At 50.9% G+C, this 18,622-nt stretch overlaps 1 protein-coding gene across 3 annotated transcripts in view; it reads right to left on the bottom strand.

Annotated features, from left to right (window-relative positions):
* The window catches only part of PAFAH2 (platelet activating factor acetylhydrolase 2), a 321,900-nt gene that overhangs the window by 272,311 nt on the left and 30,967 nt on the right, over window positions 1-18,622 (bottom strand). For 2 of the 3 annotated variants that reach the window (XM_084788335.1, XM_084788334.1), the window contains exon 11: window positions 13,288-15,927. In XM_084788335.1, the coding sequence (XP_084644461.1) occupies window positions 15,833-15,927 (95 nt within the window). In that variant the 3' untranslated portion in view covers window positions 13,288-15,832. Of the gene's footprint in view, window positions 1-13,287; window positions 15,928-18,622 lie in introns of those variants that run through there. The other variant, XR_014780427.1, reaches the window with a different exon arrangement.

Genomic DNA, 18,622 nt, shown 5'->3' with positions numbered 1-18,622 from the left:
CCCATGATTGGTTAGTGTCCTTATAGGAAGAGAAATCAACAGGAGGTGTAGCTCATCGGAAGACCACTAGAAGGGAAGGAAGAAAAGCTGATCTGTCCTTCCAAGCATGTGAGAGACAGCAAACAGGAGCAAGATGGTGGCCGTCCAAAGTGGGTAAACCACTAGCAGCCAACTCAACGAGTATTGTTTGTTTTGTTTTTTGTTTTTTGTTTTTGCGGTGTGGGGGGTGGGTGGGTTTTCAAGACATGGTTTCTCTATGTAGCCCCAGCTATACTGGAACTCGATCTGTAGACCGGACTGGCCTTGAACTCACAGAGATGACCTGCCTCTGCCTCCCAGTGCTGGGATCGGAGGTGTGCGCCACCACGCTGTGCTTCAACTAGCCTTGAGCTGGGCCTCCCCAGCCTTGCCAGCAGTGGGCTTTGGTGGCTGTTTCTGCCTTCTAGCCTGTGTTTTGATGTTACTGAAGAGATGGCATCTGCTTCTCACAAATGAAGAGGTGGGGAGGGTGGAGGGTGGGGGGTGGGAGGTGGGGGGTGGGGGGTGGGGGGTGGGAGGTGGGGGGTGGGAGGTGGGGGGTGGGAGGTGGGGGGTGGGGGGTGGGAGGTGGGGGGTGGGGGGTGGGGGGTGTAAAACACAAGAGGGGAGAAAACGGGGCCGAGATAAATTAAAACCCAAAACAAGTAAAAATAGGAACTTCAGGCAGAGACTCAAAATGGAGAAGACGTGGCTCCCTGGAGGCTTTTTCTACAGGGACCTGGGGGGCTCTGGCCTAGACAGGGGGTCTTGCAAGCTCTGCAGTTCCAGGCTGTGTCCTGGGTAGAGCAGGAAGGTGAAACAGTTCCCCGGCCTCAGCTGTTTTTCAAGCGTGGCGTCCGGAGCACCACGGAGGGTTGGAGGCTGCCCAGCTCTGCCTGCCATCCTTCAGATCTGCAACCCAGGGAGGAAAGGAATGTGGTGTTTGGGAGACAAGAGATGGGCGGAGCATTTGCTCAGGCAACAGATGAGGGTAGAGTCAGTCTGGAATCTCCGTTGCTAGGGGACTGTGTCTTAACAGGTAAGAGCCATGGCCTGGCAGTTACATGGGTCTCAGTTGAACTGTGCATCACAGAAGGACATCTTGGGAAAGCCAAGGACGCAGGGGGCATTTTGATACCGGAGACATTTTGCTATCAAAGCACTGAATAGAATAGAAAATCAGGTTGTTTCTGCAAGATCTACCCAGGCCTTGCTTGCTTTCTAATGCTTCCCCAGCCTGTCATTGTGCTGCCGCTGACCGACAGTCACCAGACCGCTAATCCCCTTCCCACTGTAGATCATTCCAGATGTCCAGTGCTGAGAGCTGGTGTAGGCTGAGGTTTGGAGAGGTAGGCATCACTTCATGATAAAAGTTAGAAAACAGGCAGGTGGTGGTGGCGCACACCTTTAATCCCAGCACTCGGGAGGCAGAGGCAGGCGGATCGATGTGAGTTCAAGGCCAGCCTAGTCTACAAAGCAAGTCCAGGACAACCAAGGCTACACAGAGAAACCCTGTCTCGAAACCCACCCCCATCAAAAAAAAAAAAAGTTAAAAAAAAAAACCAAGCCGGGCACGGTGTCACATGCCTTTAATGCCAGCACTCGGGAGGCAGAGGTAGGTGGATCTCTGGCTCAAAGCCAGCTTGGTCCACAGAGCTAGTTCCAGGATAGCCAAGGCTACACAGAAAAACCCTGTCTTGAAAACAAAACAAGGAATGAATGTCCTCATGCGACTCAAAGGCATGCCAGCGTGCCCAATGGCTGCTGTAAAGTGCGGAAGGGCGTAGAAGGTGTTGACGGCACTGGGAAGCTTTTCTACACGAAGTGAGAGGTTTAGGAACGCTCCCAGGTGAAGAGGCCAGGTCTCAGAAGGGAAACCCTAGGAATGCAGGCCCTGACAGTCCTTGGGAGGCTGCAGGTGGTCAGTCTGGAATCCTTCCCTTTGGCATGCACCCTGTCTTTCTGCCTTCCTTTGTGGCATGGCATACAAATACAGCACAGTGGGGACACTCAGGTGTAAGACACAGGTGATGGCACAGGCTTGGCCAGTCTCAGGACTCATCTCCTGTTCCCAGGGACAAGTCTAAGAGGGAGACACAAGGCCCAAGAGGCTTCAGTTTACATCTCTGAGGAGAGCCAGGCATGGTGGCCCACGCTTTTAATCCCAGCACTCGGGAGGCAGAGGCAGGCGGATCGCTGTGAGTTCGAGGTCGGCCTGGTTTACAAAGTGAGTCCAGGACAGCCAAGGCTACACAGAGAAACCCTGTCTTGAGAAAACCAACCAACCAACCAACCAACCAAATAAACAAACAAAATCTCTGAAGAGGTCCAATAACCTGGTCCCTGGCAGAGAGCATCACCAAGGTCCTCCTCTTAAATTGTGGTCTAGAAGGATGCTGGGAGCTTGGAGCTGCTGGCTACCATCTTGCCTCCACATGGAGAGTCAACAGCCCTCCTTCAGACTTCCCACACCAATAAATCCCCTCGTTACTTACATTAGAACAAGTCTGTACTGCGGACTCCCAGTTCGCTGTTCTATTCCTTGACTTTTGTGCAGACGGGGGCGTCCCAAAGGGAACCCCACGGCTTACCCGCAGTCCACGGCCATCTGTCTGTCCACAGTTGGCAGTCACATCTTCCACCATGGAAGGGAACCGCTGAGCTCTAAGAGAAAACCTGCACAGTCGCCCCTCCATACTGACCAGACAGACACACGTATTTGCCGTTACGTTTTGAATGTAAGATGTCTCATGTGTTTGAGCGCTTGGTGCTTGCCTTCAGCGTTTGGAGGAATTGTGGCAACTTCTTCCGGACATAGGGCCTGGTTGGCAGAAGTGAATCCCTGGGGGCAGGCGGGCCTTTGCAGGTGGCACCTGCTACCAGTTCAAGCCCAAGCTCTCTCGGCTTCCAGAGGTGAAGGAGCCATGCTGAAAAGCCCCACCTACCCACCCCTAAGTGGGGATTGAGGGCTGATCAACCCTCTCACCCCACAGCTCGAGGACACAGTCCCTGTTTGCTGGGCACCGTGTGCCCTGTTTTCTATCAGCTGTCTGTGCTGGGTGTGACGTAACTGGCTTGTCCCTGTGGCCCGCTGCTTAGCACAGCCCAGGTACAGGCAGGGCATCTAGGGTCTAGTCCACACCTGTGCTGACAGCCTTCACAGCGACGCCTCTAATTCTTTTTCTTCCTCTTATTTCCTCCCTTGTCGTTTTTTTCATGTATACATGGGTGGTGTACATGTGCACATACGCATATTTTTGCACGTGTGTGGGTGCACATATGTGCAAACACAAATGGAGGCTGGAAACGGATGCTAGGGCTTTTCTCCTTTCATAGTGCTTTGTCGAGCCAGGATCTCTCAATCAAACCCAGAGCTCACTGATCAAGGGATTCCCACATCTTTGCCTTCCAAGGCTGGAACATGCAGGCAGCTACCACACCCACCCAGCGTTTACACGGGCTTCTGAGGCTCTGACCTTCACTTCTCATGCTTCTTCAGCAAGTGCCTTCACCTGTGAGGCACCTCCCCAGCCTGGATTCCTCATTGTTATTATTAGTAGTAGTATTGTTATTGTTATTGTTATTATTAATTAACTTTTATTAATTTTATTTTTTTAAGTACAGGGTCAGGATTCGAGAGTGAATACCATACTGATTCAGTGAAATCAGACAGCATTCCAGGTAGGAGAGAGGACGCAGCAGGTCCCCAGGTGACAGCACACAGCAGTCAGCTCACAGAGAGCCAGAGGCGCCGCCACCGCTGGGAGGTGAGGCCGGGTCTCCACCGCATTAGTCACTGTCTGCTTCCCCATCCCAGGAGAGCCGAGGGATGAGGCGCACCAATTATACTGAATTGATGAGGGACCTTGGGATGATGAAAGGGTGAGGGAGGCGATGTCAGAGGATCAAGTGGGAGGTTGGAACCACTGAGCCCAGAGGAAGGACAGGAAGGGCCCGGTCTCCAGTGAGTAGGGGGCCGCGTGGCGGGTTGAGAACTTGTGTCCGAGGCTCAGGGTGTCAGCGACCTGGCTCTAGTCTCGGCTGTCAAAGAAAGCGATGGAAAAGCAGCGTGGCCTCTGACAACTTATCCCCATGCTCTCCATCTCCAATTTCCACATCCAGAAAGTTGAGAGGGGGTGGGGGGAACCCAACCAGTGTGTACAAAGAAATGTATATCACGTGTTGGTAGCAGACATTTGTAATCACAGCACGTGGGAGGTGAAAGCAAGAGGATCAGGAGTGGCCAGCTATGGTGACATAGTAAGTCTGAGGGTAGCCTAGGCTATGAGAGACTGACCCTGCCTCCAAAGACAAAAAAAAAAAACAAAACAAAACAAAAAACAAAAATTAAAATTTGGAAGGACAGCCTGGGCTAGTGAGATAGCTTGCTTTTCAAGTATAGGGGCCTGAGTTTCATCCCCAGAAACCATGTTATAAGTAAGTAAGGCTGGGTGTGGTGGCAGACAATTGATCCCAGCCTAGCCTACTTGGTCAGTTCTAGGCCAGTGAAAGACCCCAGCGAAAACACACACACACACACACACACACACACACACACACACACACACACACATTCCTAAATAAAATGAAATAAATAACCAGGCAGCAGTGTCCTCCTTAGCCCTGCCACTCGGCTCCGATGTTATAGGCACTCTGAGTGCGTGAGTCCAGGAGCAGCCAGGGCCACATAGTAATGCCACGCCTGTAAGCTACTTTTTTGTTCCTGCCATAAACACTTAAAGAAAAGGGAGTTTGTTTCCGTTTAGGGTCCAGGGGACTAAGAGTCTATCGAGGCACGGCAGCAAGCAGCAGGCACGACAGCAGGAGCAAGAGGCTGAGAGGCCACATCTTCTAATCCTGGCTCTGGGGAGGTAGAGACAGCAGACTCCTGAGCTCATTGGCCAGTCAGACTAGCCTACTTATCAAGTCTCAGGCTGGTGAGGAACCCCGTCTCAAAGAGAAAGAAAGAGATGGGGGAGATGGGGCAGAATCCTGTATCTTTCCAAAGGCACCCTTCCTGTCCCCTTCCCGACCCCCCACTTCCTGGTGTGAAGATCCAGATGCCCTGGCTACAGTGCAGCCAACCCTCTCTAGCCCCTTAAGAAACCTCCTGTGCCCCTTTTATCTGTTTTCTGCACATCGGCTACAAGGTCCTGAATAGGTCACACCTTTCTGGGGACATTCTTGTGCCTTTACATGTTATTTCTTGTTGGGGCTCCCCCCCCCTGTGCAGGAGGAAGAGCAAACAGCTCTAAAACTCATGGACTGCGGCCCACCGGTTAGCACACCCATGACGGGCGTGTCTCGGCGAGGCAGAACCCAGAGAACCACGTGTCCTGAGGGCTTCGTGCTGTTAATGGAGCATAGCTCTGCTTGTTACCTTTGCGGTCCTCATAATCGGCCTAATATATGAATTGTGTGAGTACTATTAGGGGTGCTCCCAGCCCCTCACTAGGCAATATCAATATTAGCAGACGTAAGAACAATGCTTGATCTCTTTCAGGCATTTGCTGCTGGAGCAGATTAATGATTCAATCACCACCCTAGAGAAGAGCCCGCAGATGTAGTTTTTTTTTTTTTTGTAATTATATTTATGCACAGAAAACTTAGCAGTGTACATTTAATCCCGTTTAGTGGCCAGTTTTTTAGCCCTTGCCTTTTCCAGCTTGGCAATGCGAGCCACAGATTTAGGACCCCAGGACATTGCCTCCCCAGTGGTGACGGATCCCATCGCATCTGTTGTTGTAATTGATCCTGATAGCTTCCACTAGCTTAGCCAGAGCACCCCTGTCTCCCAACTTAATCCATGTGAAGGCAACAGTGGTGTAAGTCTTCCTGTGAACCAGCCGCCCCAGCCTGGCCTTTCCCTTGATGATGCAGTAGGGGACCCCCATCTTTCCACACAGGGCAGGGAGGAAGACCACCAGCTCAATGGGGTCTACATCATGGGCAATCACCAGCTGGGCCTTCTTGTTCTCCACCAAGGTGGCGACTGTATTGACACCTGCTCAAAGGACAGCTTTCTTCTCAGCACGGGCCAGCAGCCTTTGCTTCTTCTCTGGCTTTGTCTCTAGCCTGTACCTGTGGGCAAGCTTAGGCCACTGGGTAGCTGTTTGCTGGTCCAAGGCCTGGGTGAGCTGGTTAATGGTGGGAGGTATCTTGAGCGGCTTGTAGAGGATGACCCTCTGCTGCTGCAGTCTGATGTAGTGGGGCCATTTACGAAGAGAGATCTCTTTTGGGCTGGATGTCCTGCCGGATCCAGGACCATCTTCTTCCCGTTGGCTTTCTTTCTTGCTGGGCTGGAGGAGAGAGAAAGAAAAGGGAATTGTGGGTAATGTGCAGATGTAGATTGCTAGCCGTGACTCTACCCTTAAAAAGAATTTGGAAAAATAGATTTGTTTAACAAGGTTAGGTAAAGATGTTTTTGTTAGTGGCTCTGACATAGAAAATTTTAGGGAAAAACAGATTGTTTAGCAAAGTTAGGTAAACATGTTTTTGCTATTGGCCCTGATGCAGAAAATATTAGAAAACAATTTGAAGTTAAGAAAAAGTATGCTCGACGGGCGTGGTGGCACAAGTCTTTAATCCCAGCACTCAAGGAGGCAGAGGCTGGTGGATCAATGTAAGTTCGAGGCCAGCCTGGTCTACAAAGCGAGTCCAGGACAGCCAAGGCTACACAGAGAAACCCTTTCTGGAAAAACCAAAATAATAATAATAATAATAATAATAATAATAATAATAATAATAACAATAATAACAACAACAACAACAATAAGAGAGAGAGAGAGAGAGAGAGAGAAGCGAGAGAGAGGAAAAAGTATACTCTTAGCTGGTCAGTGGTGGTGCATGCCTTTAATCCCAGCATTTGAGAGGCAGAGGCAGGCGGATCGCTGTGAGTTTGAGGCCAGCCTGGTCTACAAAGCGAGTCCAGGCCAGCCAAGGCTATGCAGAGAAACCCTGTCTCAGAAAAAAAACAAAAAGAAAAAAGAAAAAAGAAAAAAAAAAGCCTGGGTGCGTCTTATGGTCAGGTGCACCTTATCGTCCAAACAATACTGTGTGAGCACTCGCTGCTATTCGGGAGGACTACTGTCATTCTGAACACCCATGTTGGGTGACTCATTACCACTTGTACTTCCAGCTCCAGGAAGCCCAGTGCCTGTTTCTGGCCTCTGTGGGCGCGTGCACACACATGGCATTCACTAGCCAAGAAGTACCTTGAACCGATCCTGTTGCCCCCCCCCCCCCCTTCCTGTGTGCTGGGATCACAGGTGCACACGCCCAGGCTTGGCTCTTAAGCTCAGGTGCCTGGTGCTCTTTAAGCCTCTCACTCTCCTCTGCTAAGCTGAAACTGGTCACCTGTGCCACTTCTGAACAGTGTAGGTCGCCTATGACAGGATCAGCACCCCAGATCTACCTCTTACCTAGTTTCTCCTTGGCCTTTAGATTCAGTTCCATGAGCACCGGGCCAGCCACAGTGCAGGCATCAATGTCAACTCTCACAGATCTTCTAGGTTAGGGTTCTTCCTTACCCAAAGGCTGCAAAGTATAATTGCTGGAAATTATGGGTGTCACAGTGAATGGGGGAGGTGGGGTGTCTAAGAACAAAACCTGAGCAGTGATGAGTGTCTGTCTCTAAAGCATGTGTGTCGCAGGACGATCTCGGGCTGTTTGTTTTCACAGACCCTGAGGGCTTGTGGATGCTAGTCGAGCAAGCACTCTACCAAACCCCCCCTCCCCCCCCTGCCCCTCAGCATGCATATTCAGCTCGAGAATTTAACCCAAGTCTGCCGAGTATCTATGAACGCTGGTTTCTCTGTGGACTAAATCAGCCAGTTTTCCTCCTGATTCTGAAATGTGATGCTTCTGAGTTCTAGGACTTTACTTTTATTCCCTAAAGTAAGGCCAGGCTGCCTAAGTCACTGCAGGGGTCTTGACCTCAGCTCAGTGTCTGCCTGACTTCTGAAGAGAACACATGCCGTCCGTCTGGACCCCACCTTAGGTCCTCTGGGACTCTGAATGGATCGTAGGTATTTCTGTACACAGTCCCCGAGGGAGTCTGATGTACATCCAGGACACACTAATTGGAATTGTGGGGTAACTAATTTCCAAGAGGGTCTAAGTTGTGTTTCTCTCAGCTAATGGCTCCGTAGACTATGGGGACACTCCTGCTTTTATATCAGGTAGATGGATGGATGGATGGATGGATGGGTGACAGATGGATGGATGAAGCCTACCTTTTCCTGCTTCAGAAATAGCTCTTTGCGTGAACAGACTAGGTAATGCATTTTGCTGGAGAAGAGAGCTTGGGTTATATCAGCCGATGCAGGCGCTGATACAAGAACACTTTTTCTTTATCATCTAATTATGTGTGTGGCATGTGTGTTTGCGTGTGTATGTGTATATGCATGTATGTAGAAGTAAGCCAGAGGTCGACGCAGTGTCTTTTCCTCTACTGATCTCCACCTTATTTTTTGAGCCAGTATCTCTCTTTGGACCCATAAGCTCACACACTGGCCAGCCCGGCTGGCTAGTACGCCTGGGATCTGCCTGCTCTGCCTCAGCACTGGGGTTGCAGGCATGTACCCCTGTACTTGTTTGGTATTTTTTTTTTGTGTGTGTGTGTGCTGCTGAGGACTCAAACTCAGGTCCTCAGGTTTGCACAGTAAGTACTTCCCTGAGCCGGCCTGGGAACCTCTTTCTTTTTGTGGAATGGCTTTGGTTAAGAGCTAAAGCACTGGCTTTGGAGCCCCCATTCTAGGTTCAAATCCTGGTCCCAGCACCTTGGTGCTGGTGTCTTGGCTGGTCCAGTAAATCTCAAAGTTTCTCCTTCTTGGTCCAAACAATGGAAATAAATACACTGCCTTATGGGCATGAGGTTAGGTGTTGAATGGTGCAGTGTGCAGAAACCACTTAGCACAGTACCTGGCACAGAAGTGAGGTGCTTACTACTAAGTAGTAGCTCAACCCAGCAAACACAAAATGCGGCACATCTTACTGTTAACAGCAACATGTGTCTGCCTGTCCAGGGCTTTGCAGACAACAAAAGCCATACTATTTTACTTTAGCTATCCAATCCCAGCAAACAAAACAAAACAAATCACCCTGAGGTAGGCAAGACCCGCATGAGCGACCCCACACTTTACTGAAAGAGAAACAAAAGCTCAGGAGGGCCCATTGGCTCCAGATCAAACAGCAAAAGGAAGTGTCTGTGTCTGAATCCAGTCTCGGGCGTGATTCTGTGAAGATGAAAAATTACACATGCGCACTGGGCAAGCGGAGCGTCGCGGAGCCATCTGGCTTCGCAGCTCGAGGAGGGCCGTGTTTCGAGGCAGCTTTTTTTAGACGAGAGCAAGATGGGGAAAGAGAAGCTGGCAACCTGCTTTCGCTCGTTTTCGAGACTGGCGTGATTGGCGCTCAGCTCTGCCCTCCGTCTCACTCCCAAATGCTGCTTCTTGCCTGTGGCTTCCCGAAGTTCTCTCTGAAGCTGCCTGCCCTTGGCTGGGTGGCCGCTGGCTCGGCCCTGGCCCCCCTTCCTTCCCGCCTGCCCCCCCCCCCCCCGCAGCTGGGATCTGGGGAGCGCCAAAGACAAGGGAGAAGGGCAGCTGCTGGTGACATCAGAGAGCTGGGCCAGCACCAGCTGGTCGCAAGCCTGGGTAGGGAACAAGAAGCTGACGAGGGTGGGGGGGATGGGGGGGGGCAGAGGGCAGGATCCCTGCTCCCCGTGTCAGTTAACAGGAGGGTGCTTTTTCCCATCCAGCAGATGGGCCCTGGAGTCATAGAATAATGTATCGCATTCAATATGGCGCACGCCGCAGCTCTCTGGGCAGCAGGAGGCCCAGAGATCAAACGCTAACTGACTGAATGCGATCTAGAGCCTTCTTTGAGGAGGTAGACCGGCTGGAAGCGGTAGACCCGACTGAAGCTTTTGTGGTACCGAGACGCACAGGAAGGGGGGCTGGGAAGTCGTACAAGTCAGCAAAGCACCCTGAGGGAGGGCTAGGGAATGGCAAGATGTGGGAAGCGTGTACAGGGGCTGGGGCGGAGCAGACAGGGAGAAAATAAGATGTGATTCTGTTGAGGAAGGGGGCATCCCGGAAACCGTCAGCAGCGGTAGGCAGAACTGAAGGGGCCTCAGACACAGTCAACTCCACGATGGCCGCCCTTTATCCTGGTTCACAGCAAGCACAGAGAAGCACCCACCCACCCGAGGTCACCCAGTGAGAGATGGTGACCAGAAACGGGACAAGAACCCAGGGATCTCAGGAGAGGCTTGGGAAACCCCGTGCCTCCACCAAAACCTAGGGAGAGGCGTCTTCTTTAGTGGTGTAGCCACCGGAAGGTTGTCCACGCTCTTGGAAATGACTCATTCTTACCCGAGCTTCTGTAAGGGGTCCTCGGTAAAGTCGCCGAGACGAGGCAAACATGCATGACATGCCTGCATGAACATTACACACACATATGCACACACACACACACACATGCACACACACACATGTGCACCATCAGTTCAGAAAGAGGACTAATTGGGAGGAACACAGATCAAAGGGAGGGTAGTGGGGGTGACTGATAAAAATATATTTTATATACGCATGAAAATGTCATAATGAGGAAGCTGGGGCAATGGCTCAGAGATTAAGAGCATTGACTGCTGTTGCAGAGGACCCAGGTTCAGTTCCCAGCACCCACGTGGTAGCTTGCGACTATCAGAAACTCTAGATCCAGAGGATCAGATGCCTTCCCTGGCCTATTTGGGACCCTGCATGCATGTGGGACTTCCAAACATGCAACACACATGCCCACACCACCAGCAGCAGCAGCACTGAGAAACCCTGTTTCAAAAGAAAAAAATAAATAAAAATAACAACAAAAGAAAATATCACAGTGCAACCTACACTATGAATAATTAACACATGCTTAAATTTTTTTTTAAAAAAACTAAGCAACAGCCCAGGGCTCCGACAGACTGGTTTGTTCTCTCCACTAGACAGGCCACCTTGTCAAGGTGGGGTTTTGACAGGAGGACCATGCTTCAGACTGATCCGGCCACAGAATTCAGGGGGCCTGAGGGACTAGTCCAGGGTCCTCTAAGCAAGAGTGCAGGGTGAGCCGCTGGTGAGCAGAGCCAAACCAAATGGAGAGGACTCCACCACAGCAAGAAACAAGGGGCTCTGTAGTTAGTATGGCATAGCAGTGACGCAGAGCACGCAGAGGTGACTCATTAGTGACTCTCAAACTGGGGCCTTTCTCCCAACGACACCGACCCCAGCCTCAAAGTCTACAGACTCTGCAGCCCTGTTCTTCAGTTCGACACTTAAAGATTGGTTCATTGATTGACTGGTTTTTGGAAACAGGGTTTCTCTGTGTATAGCCTTGGCTGTCCTGGATTCGCTTTGTAAGTCAGGCTGGCCTCGAACTCACAGTGATCTGCCTGCTTCTGCCGCCCTGAGGGCTGGAATTAAAGGCATGTGCATCACTATGCCCGGCTTTACAGATTTATTTACTTATTTATTCTAATATATGTAATTTTGCCTGAGGTTGTTTGTTTGTTTGTTTGTTTTTGTTTTTTTGCACGTGTGTGTGCATGCAGGAAGCTGCAGAAGTCAGAGCAGGGTTTCAGATTTAGCTGGAACTGGGGCTATAGGCCGTTGTGAGCTATCTTATGGATGCTGGGAACTGAGCCCTGGTCCTCTGTAAGGGCAGTAGGTTCTCTTAACCAAGATCCACCTTTCCTAACCACCATGTGACGTTTTAGAGCCTGGGCCTGTGTTTGGATGATGAGGTGTGCAATTAAAACCCAAATCAGCCCATTGCTGCGGGCTGCTGGATGAGAGGCCTGCAGGGCTCCAACCGTGCCGTGACTTTTGATTTCTGGTGGGGGAAGCAAGAAGATCAGAGCGATGGCAGTGGGAGAGAGTCCCTCTTCACATAGCTTCACGGTGGCCGAAAACACAGTGGCCGAGGGAAGAGAACGCTTCGTGTGGGAAGGCACTGCAATGAAAAGGGACCTTTGGCTTCTTTTTGGAGGCGCCATATGGCACCCAGGGCCACATGCACTCTGCCAGGCTCTCCACCAGAATGAGATTATTTTATTTTTCTCGAGACAGGGTTTCTCTGTGTTACCCTGGCTGTCCTGGACTTGCTTTGTAGACCAGGCTGGCCTCGAACTCACAGAGTTCTGCCTCCCCCCAGTGCTGGGATTAAAGGCGTGCCCCACTATGCCTAGCTCAGAGTGAGAATTTAAGCCAAGACTGCCCTACCTACTTAGTAAAAAGAGAAGTGACACCTAGCGTAGTAGGCGTGCAAGGGCAAACGGAGCAATGGGTAATAGCTTGTGCGTTCTGTGTCCTCGGTAGCCACCAGATACTGACTGTGTGAAACTTTAACAATCTTAGTAACTCCCTGAGGTTAAAAAATATATATATTAGGGGGCTGGAGAGATGGCTCAGTGGTTCAGAGTACTGCTTGCTCTTCCAAAGGACCCAGGTTCAATTCCCAGTACCTACATGGCAGCTCACAACTGTCTGTAACTCTAAGATCTGGCACCCTCATACCAATGCACATAAATTAAAAATTAAATATTTTTAAAAATATATATTAGAATTGTTTTATAAATGAAAAATTAAAAAGTCATACACTAAATTAGCATAAAGTGATAATTTTTTTAAAAGACAGGGTTGCTCTGTGTAGCCTTGGCTGTCCTGGACTCATGTTATAGACCAGGCTGGTCTCGAACTCACAGAGACCTGGCTGCGTCTGCCTCTTGAGTGTTGGAAGTAAAGGTATATGCCACCCTACCCAGTGTGTGGGGTTTTATGCAGATAACCACTTATCAGATAAGTCTGTTATACAGAAGCTTCCCCTGGTCCTCACACGCTGCTGGACACGTGGGCCATTAGCAGAAGGGGCTGAGTGGAGAACGGTCCTGTGTCTCAGGAGGTCCCAGGTCTCCCTCACAGCTTTGCACCTGTATTATTTTGGGGTCTCAGGTAAAGGTGAGGTCACAGGTGCTACGGCTCCCAGGACCAGCCCAAAACGGCATCTTCTTAGGATGGCCTAGGGATGGTCCTGTGGGTACTGGGGGACTCTGGTCCTCATGTTCGGGGCTACCGGGTCCTATTCTAGACCAATATGTGCTCTCTTGGAAAGAAATTCCATGGGTTATGGAAGAAGAAAGCCAGCTAGCGGCTTCAATATACAGGCTTTTTAATAATACAGTGAACAGTAACAGGGTTGACTTCAAGCGGGCCCACAATCACATCTCAACAGATCTTGAAGGATAAGAATCATATGGGTTATTTTTATTATGAAACATTTAATACACAAATAATTAGAAAGCACATGTGTGGGCAGTGGGAAACGCCCATTTAATAACCCATGGGTTATACATCCCCTTGCTCAGTCATTTGTAGTGTGCTCTGATTTACATAGTGGTGGGGCCAGGACTCAAAGCCCAGCCGTGCAGCCGCAGAACCACGGCTCTGAGGAGCCTCCTCGAGTGTGCATGTCAGCCGTGCAGCCGCAGAACCACGGCTCTGAGGAGCCTCCTCGAGTGTGCACGTCAGCCGTGCAGCCGCAGAACCACGGCTCTGAGGAGCCTCCTCGAGTGTGCACGTCAGCCGTGCAGCCGCAGAACCACGGCTCTGAGGAGCCTCCTCGAGTGTGCACGTCAGCCGTGCAGCCGCAGAACCACGGCTCTGAGGAGCCTCCTCGAGTGTGCACGTCAGCCGTGCAGCCGCAGAACCACGGCTCTGAGGAGCCTCCTCAAGTGTGCACGTCAGCCGTGCAGCCGCAGAACCACGGCTCTGAGGAGCCTCCTCGAGTGTGCACATCTCTCTGGATTGCTTTGGTAGCCCTGACCTTGGACTACAGTGAGGAGATGTTGTTCAGTTCTGGATCTGTCCCTCCAGAGTTCCCTCCTTGGACTCCGGGTGACATGTCTTGTATGGCAGACCTACAGTCCTAGACCAGCCTTCCCACAGAGCTTGGAGCTCCGGGAAGACTTCCTTTCTTTGCGAGGGTTTTCCATATGGGCACACTTGAATAGTGAACAAAGGAAAACAGAAATTAAAGTCGCTTCCAGATGGCTCCCCAATTTGCTCTGATGCAGACTGACTAGACTGGATGTTACGGCATGCCGTTAGACAAACACGAGCACCAATATTCAATGAAACAGGACGAAGCAAAGTGGTTCTGTTTCTTGACTTAAATTGAGGACGATGAGCCCCAACCAAACAAAAACAGGCAATTAAAGCACCCGGATGTGGAGCGCGTTAGTGGTTCACTGCACGAGAGGTAAGAGGCAAGACCAAGCTGACCTCAAGTCTCTCTCAGAACATTCCCAGGGTTGAGTTGGCCAACCCAGTGCGCCCTCTGTGGCCTGTGCAAATGGCTGCATTAATATTCTACAGCCCGTCTCAGCCTACTCAGGATGTTTTCTGACAAGACAGACCTGTGAAACCCCAAAGACACTGAGTTTCTGAGGGACTCCTGAGGACAATACTGTTTGCCCCTCATGGGCTCCTAAGCAAAACAGTATGAGATGCCCAGGGCTCTTTTCTTTCTTTCTTTCTTTCTTTCTTTCTTTCTTTCTTTCTTTTAGACAGGGTTTCTCTGAGTAGCCCTAGCTATCCTGGACTGACTTTGTAGACCAGGCTGGCCTCGAACTCACAGAGATCCTTCTGCCTCTGCCTCCAGAGTGCTGGGATTAAAGGCGTACACAACCACGCCCACTCCCACTACTGTTTTCATACTGTGGGAAGACTGAAAAGTAAGTGGGAAACCAGAGAGTTACCTAGGGTTTGTACTTCACCAGGCAGCCCTGGAGAGAGGGAGAGAGAGAGAGAGAGAGAGAGAGAGAGAGAGAGAGAGAGAGAGAGAGAGAGAGAGAGAGAGAGAGAACGCAGGCGGAGAATACCAGGCAGGGCTGGAAGGCCCTAAGCTTTCCCTCTGGTCTTTGGCTTCATGAGACAACTATTGGCCAAGGTGAGAGAGTGGGCTTTGCCCAGTCAGGTCTTCACATCCAGGCTCCATGGGGCTCCACCAGTCCCAAGCCTACGTACGGCTTCTCTTGGCTCAGCATCAGAAAGGTAGCTGGGCAAGAGCCAGGGATATGGCTTGGTTGGTACACTGGTCTCTCTAAGCTTTACAGGCAAAGCACTGTAAAGTCAGTCCAGGGTAGCAACCACGGATCCAGTGGGTCTTTCTTGAGTTGAGCACTTGGACACCAAAAAGACTGGGTGTGGGGCTGTTGTGGCACAGCGGTGATGGCACCTGTTGCTATGGATCCCTGTGATAACTGCATGGTTAGAACACGCAGAGAGAGCTCAGCTGAGCAGGCGGACACTGTTCTGTTTTTTTTTTTTTTTAAATAATTAAGTCCTGGGGCAGAGGTGGGGACCACTGTCATTGGCACTGGGTCCTCAGCACGCCAGTAAGTCAGGCACAGCTTGACATCAGTTCCCCAGAACTGAATAAAAACCAGGCATAGAAACCGAGCCCCCCTCCCTCCAAAATAAAAATAAAATAAAATAAAAATAAAAGCCCGGGCACAGTGGCACTGCCTGTCATTCAGAAAGAGGGGCATTCTCACTACATAGTAAGTTTAAAAAAAAAAAAATCAGCTTCCCAATCGGCCAGTAGCACCTGTGCTGCTCTGAGGTGCCTTTAAGATCAACAATCCAAGATCAAAGTACCCGGTCATCCAATCAGCTGTCTGATTACATCTTCTCAGTGTGAAAAACACAGGTTACAAGCATCCTTGAGCAGCTCCTAAGTGGAGACTCAGCTCGGGCGGCCCATGACCGGCCAGCTGCGCCTAGAGGCTGGACAGCTGTGGCGGGCTCCCTTGGATGAGCCTCGGGCCGACGCCTTCGACGAAGCTGTCCCATTGGTCATAGTCTTCCTTCAGGTCTGAGTGGGCACAAACAGGAAGGAGCGTTAGGCGAACCACTGTAGACTAAGAAGCCGCCACGGGGTCAGTGGGGGCATCCTAGAGAGGGGAGCCCCTGCGATACCGGAGGAACTGGGACCCAGGAGTCAGGTCAGCCGCGCCGCCGTCTACCCAGACAGGCCTGGAGAGGCTGCGCAAAACGCCGTGGCTTCTGTGTGAACAGCGTGGGGGTGGGGGGCAGAGTCATTCAGCTGGAGACAGGGAAGGGAAGGGAAGAGGTGCTGGAGGCGTGGGGAGGTGTGAGATGGTCCAGGAGAGCAGGGGAGGGAGGTGGGAGAGCAGAGAGCGGGAAGGAAGCAGGGACCTCACTGGGAAGGCAGCTCCGCCATGCTCTGGAGGCATCAGGCAGCAGCTGAGAGGCGATGCTGAGCCACCTCTGTCCCATTTTAGTTCCCCATGTGACAAATCACTATGAAGCCACCTAAAAGCTTCCTTTTTCCTTTTCTATATTTGCGTGTACGTCTGAGATCACCTGGATCAACTAGAGTTAGAGACAGTTGTGAGCTGCCATGTGGGTGCTGAGAATTAAACCTGGGTCCCCCACTGGAAGGGCAGCCAGTGCTCTTGACCGCTGAGCCATCTCTCCAGCCCCTAAGAGCCTCCTTCCATTGGAGAGCCAGTTGGTGATGATACGGCATCCTCACTCAGTCTGTTTCTCTCTTCTCACTGTGGGTACCAAGAGAGCCTCCACGCTACCTCTCTCTGGTTCTCACCTCTCCGTCTCACCCAGCCTCCTAGACCGCAAGCCTGTCCTGCCTATAACCTACCACAGGCTCCTCACAGCCGGAGGAGGAGGAGGAGCCAGACTGCAACCCCTTCAGCAAACCCATGACAAATTGCACCCAAAGGAAGCTGGTAATAGACTACACAGGGAATTGGACAAGCAACTGCTGCAGGTCCCATGGACATTAGCTTAATGAACAGAGGACATTAGAGGTGACCACAAATATCTAAGGAGCTGCCATGTGCTACCTGAGGCTTCTCTGGTCAGCTCTTGTGATAACCAGAGTAACTGTGTGTGTGTGTGTGTGTGTGTGTGTGTGTGTGTGTGTGTGTGTGAGAGAGAGAGAGAGAGAGAGAGAGAGAGAGAGAGAGAGAGAGAGAGAGAGAGAGATTGGGGTGGGGGTGAGGTATCACATCACATCTTCCTGTTGGGTTACAGTTCAACCTTAGCAGTCCAGGCAAGCCTGGCTGCCTCTGATGACAGTGACTTGTGAGGGGTCGGCTTCCTGCGAGTCTTGGTACTTCCCTCTCCGTGCTAAGTGCTTTGAAAGGGACATGTGATCACGAAAGTTCCAGGCTGGGGCTGGACGGTGACCAACAATGTGTTCTGGGAGGCAAAAATAAGTTGACTCGAGTATCTCTCTAGGGAATCTGGTGTTAAGAACTAATCATGGGGCTGGAGAGATGGCTCAGCAGTTGAGGGGCAGTGACTGCTCTTCCAGAGGACTCGGGTTCAAATCCCAGCACCCATGTGGCAGCTCACAACTGTCTCTAACTCAAAGATCTGACACCCTCACAAAGGCACACAGGCAAAACACCAATGCACATAAAATAAAGATAAATAAAATTTTTAAAAAGAAATAATCATAATAAATATGTAAGTGAATAAAATAACGTCATTGTTCCCAAAGCTTGCTGCTCCCAATGCAGCTATGAGAAGTGGGAGCTGAAGAGGAAGGTGTGAACCCACAAGGAGAGATCACCAGCCACTGGTGGCATAAGCTAAGCCAAGGTCTGAGGAGGCAGAGACTGAGCAGACACTTCAGGGTAGAATAAAAAAGCATAGCAAGAAGGAAGCTAAGGAAGATGAAGGAAACAGGAAAGCACAGGAAGAAGACACAGAAAAAAAAAAAAAAAGCCATCCTGCCAATGACCTCAGCCCCTTGACTGTGCCCCCTGCTGAGCTAGGAATAGCTCATAAACCCACTCACTTTTTTTTTTCCTTGAGGTAAACTAAATTTCTAGTCTTCATGGCCAAAAAGTTTAATTAGACCATCAACTCCTTTTTGTGATATTTGTGTGTGTGTGTGTGTGTGCACATGCCACTGAGAGTATGGGGGTGAGAGAACTAGTGTGTGCACATTTGTGTGTGTGCATGTGCCACTGAGAGTGTGGGGGTGAGGGGACTAGTGCATGCGTGTGTGCGTGCGTGCATGCGTGCGTGCATGTGTGTGTGTGTGTGCACAAGCCACTGAGAGTGTGGGGGTGAGAGGACTAAGTGCATGTGTGCGTGTGTGCGTGTTTGTATGTGTGTGTGCGTGCGCGCGCACACATGCCACTGAGAGTGTGGGAGTGAGGGGACAATCCTGTGCAGTCGGTTCTCTCCCCCCCTTTCTGTGGACTCTAGGGATTGAACTCAGGTCATCAGGCTTGCGCCGCGAGCACCATTTCCGCACGGCGACATCTCTCCAGCCCCTAGACAGTCCTTTCAAGCATCCAAATTCCCAGGGGAGGAGCTGGCTTGCTCGTCCATCAGAGAACACACCTTCTCTGGGGACAGAGAGGCGATACCAGAGACCCTGAAAGGCTTTGCCATTTAGCTGGTCTGTGACTTAAGATGGTCGTCACAATCCTTCTGAATTTGCTTTCTTTTTAAAACTTCCATAAATTTTACCCAATTATTTGTATTAATAAAACCCCACAATGCCCAAA

This window comes from Acomys minous, assembly GCF_964271855.1.
Source record: "Acomys minous genome assembly, chromosome: 6".
Taxonomy (NCBI): Eukaryota; Metazoa; Chordata; class Mammalia; order Rodentia; family Muridae; genus Acomys; species Acomys minous.
The sequence above is the reverse complement of the archived record's forward strand: the minus strand, read 5'-3'. Positions and strand labels throughout refer to the sequence as shown.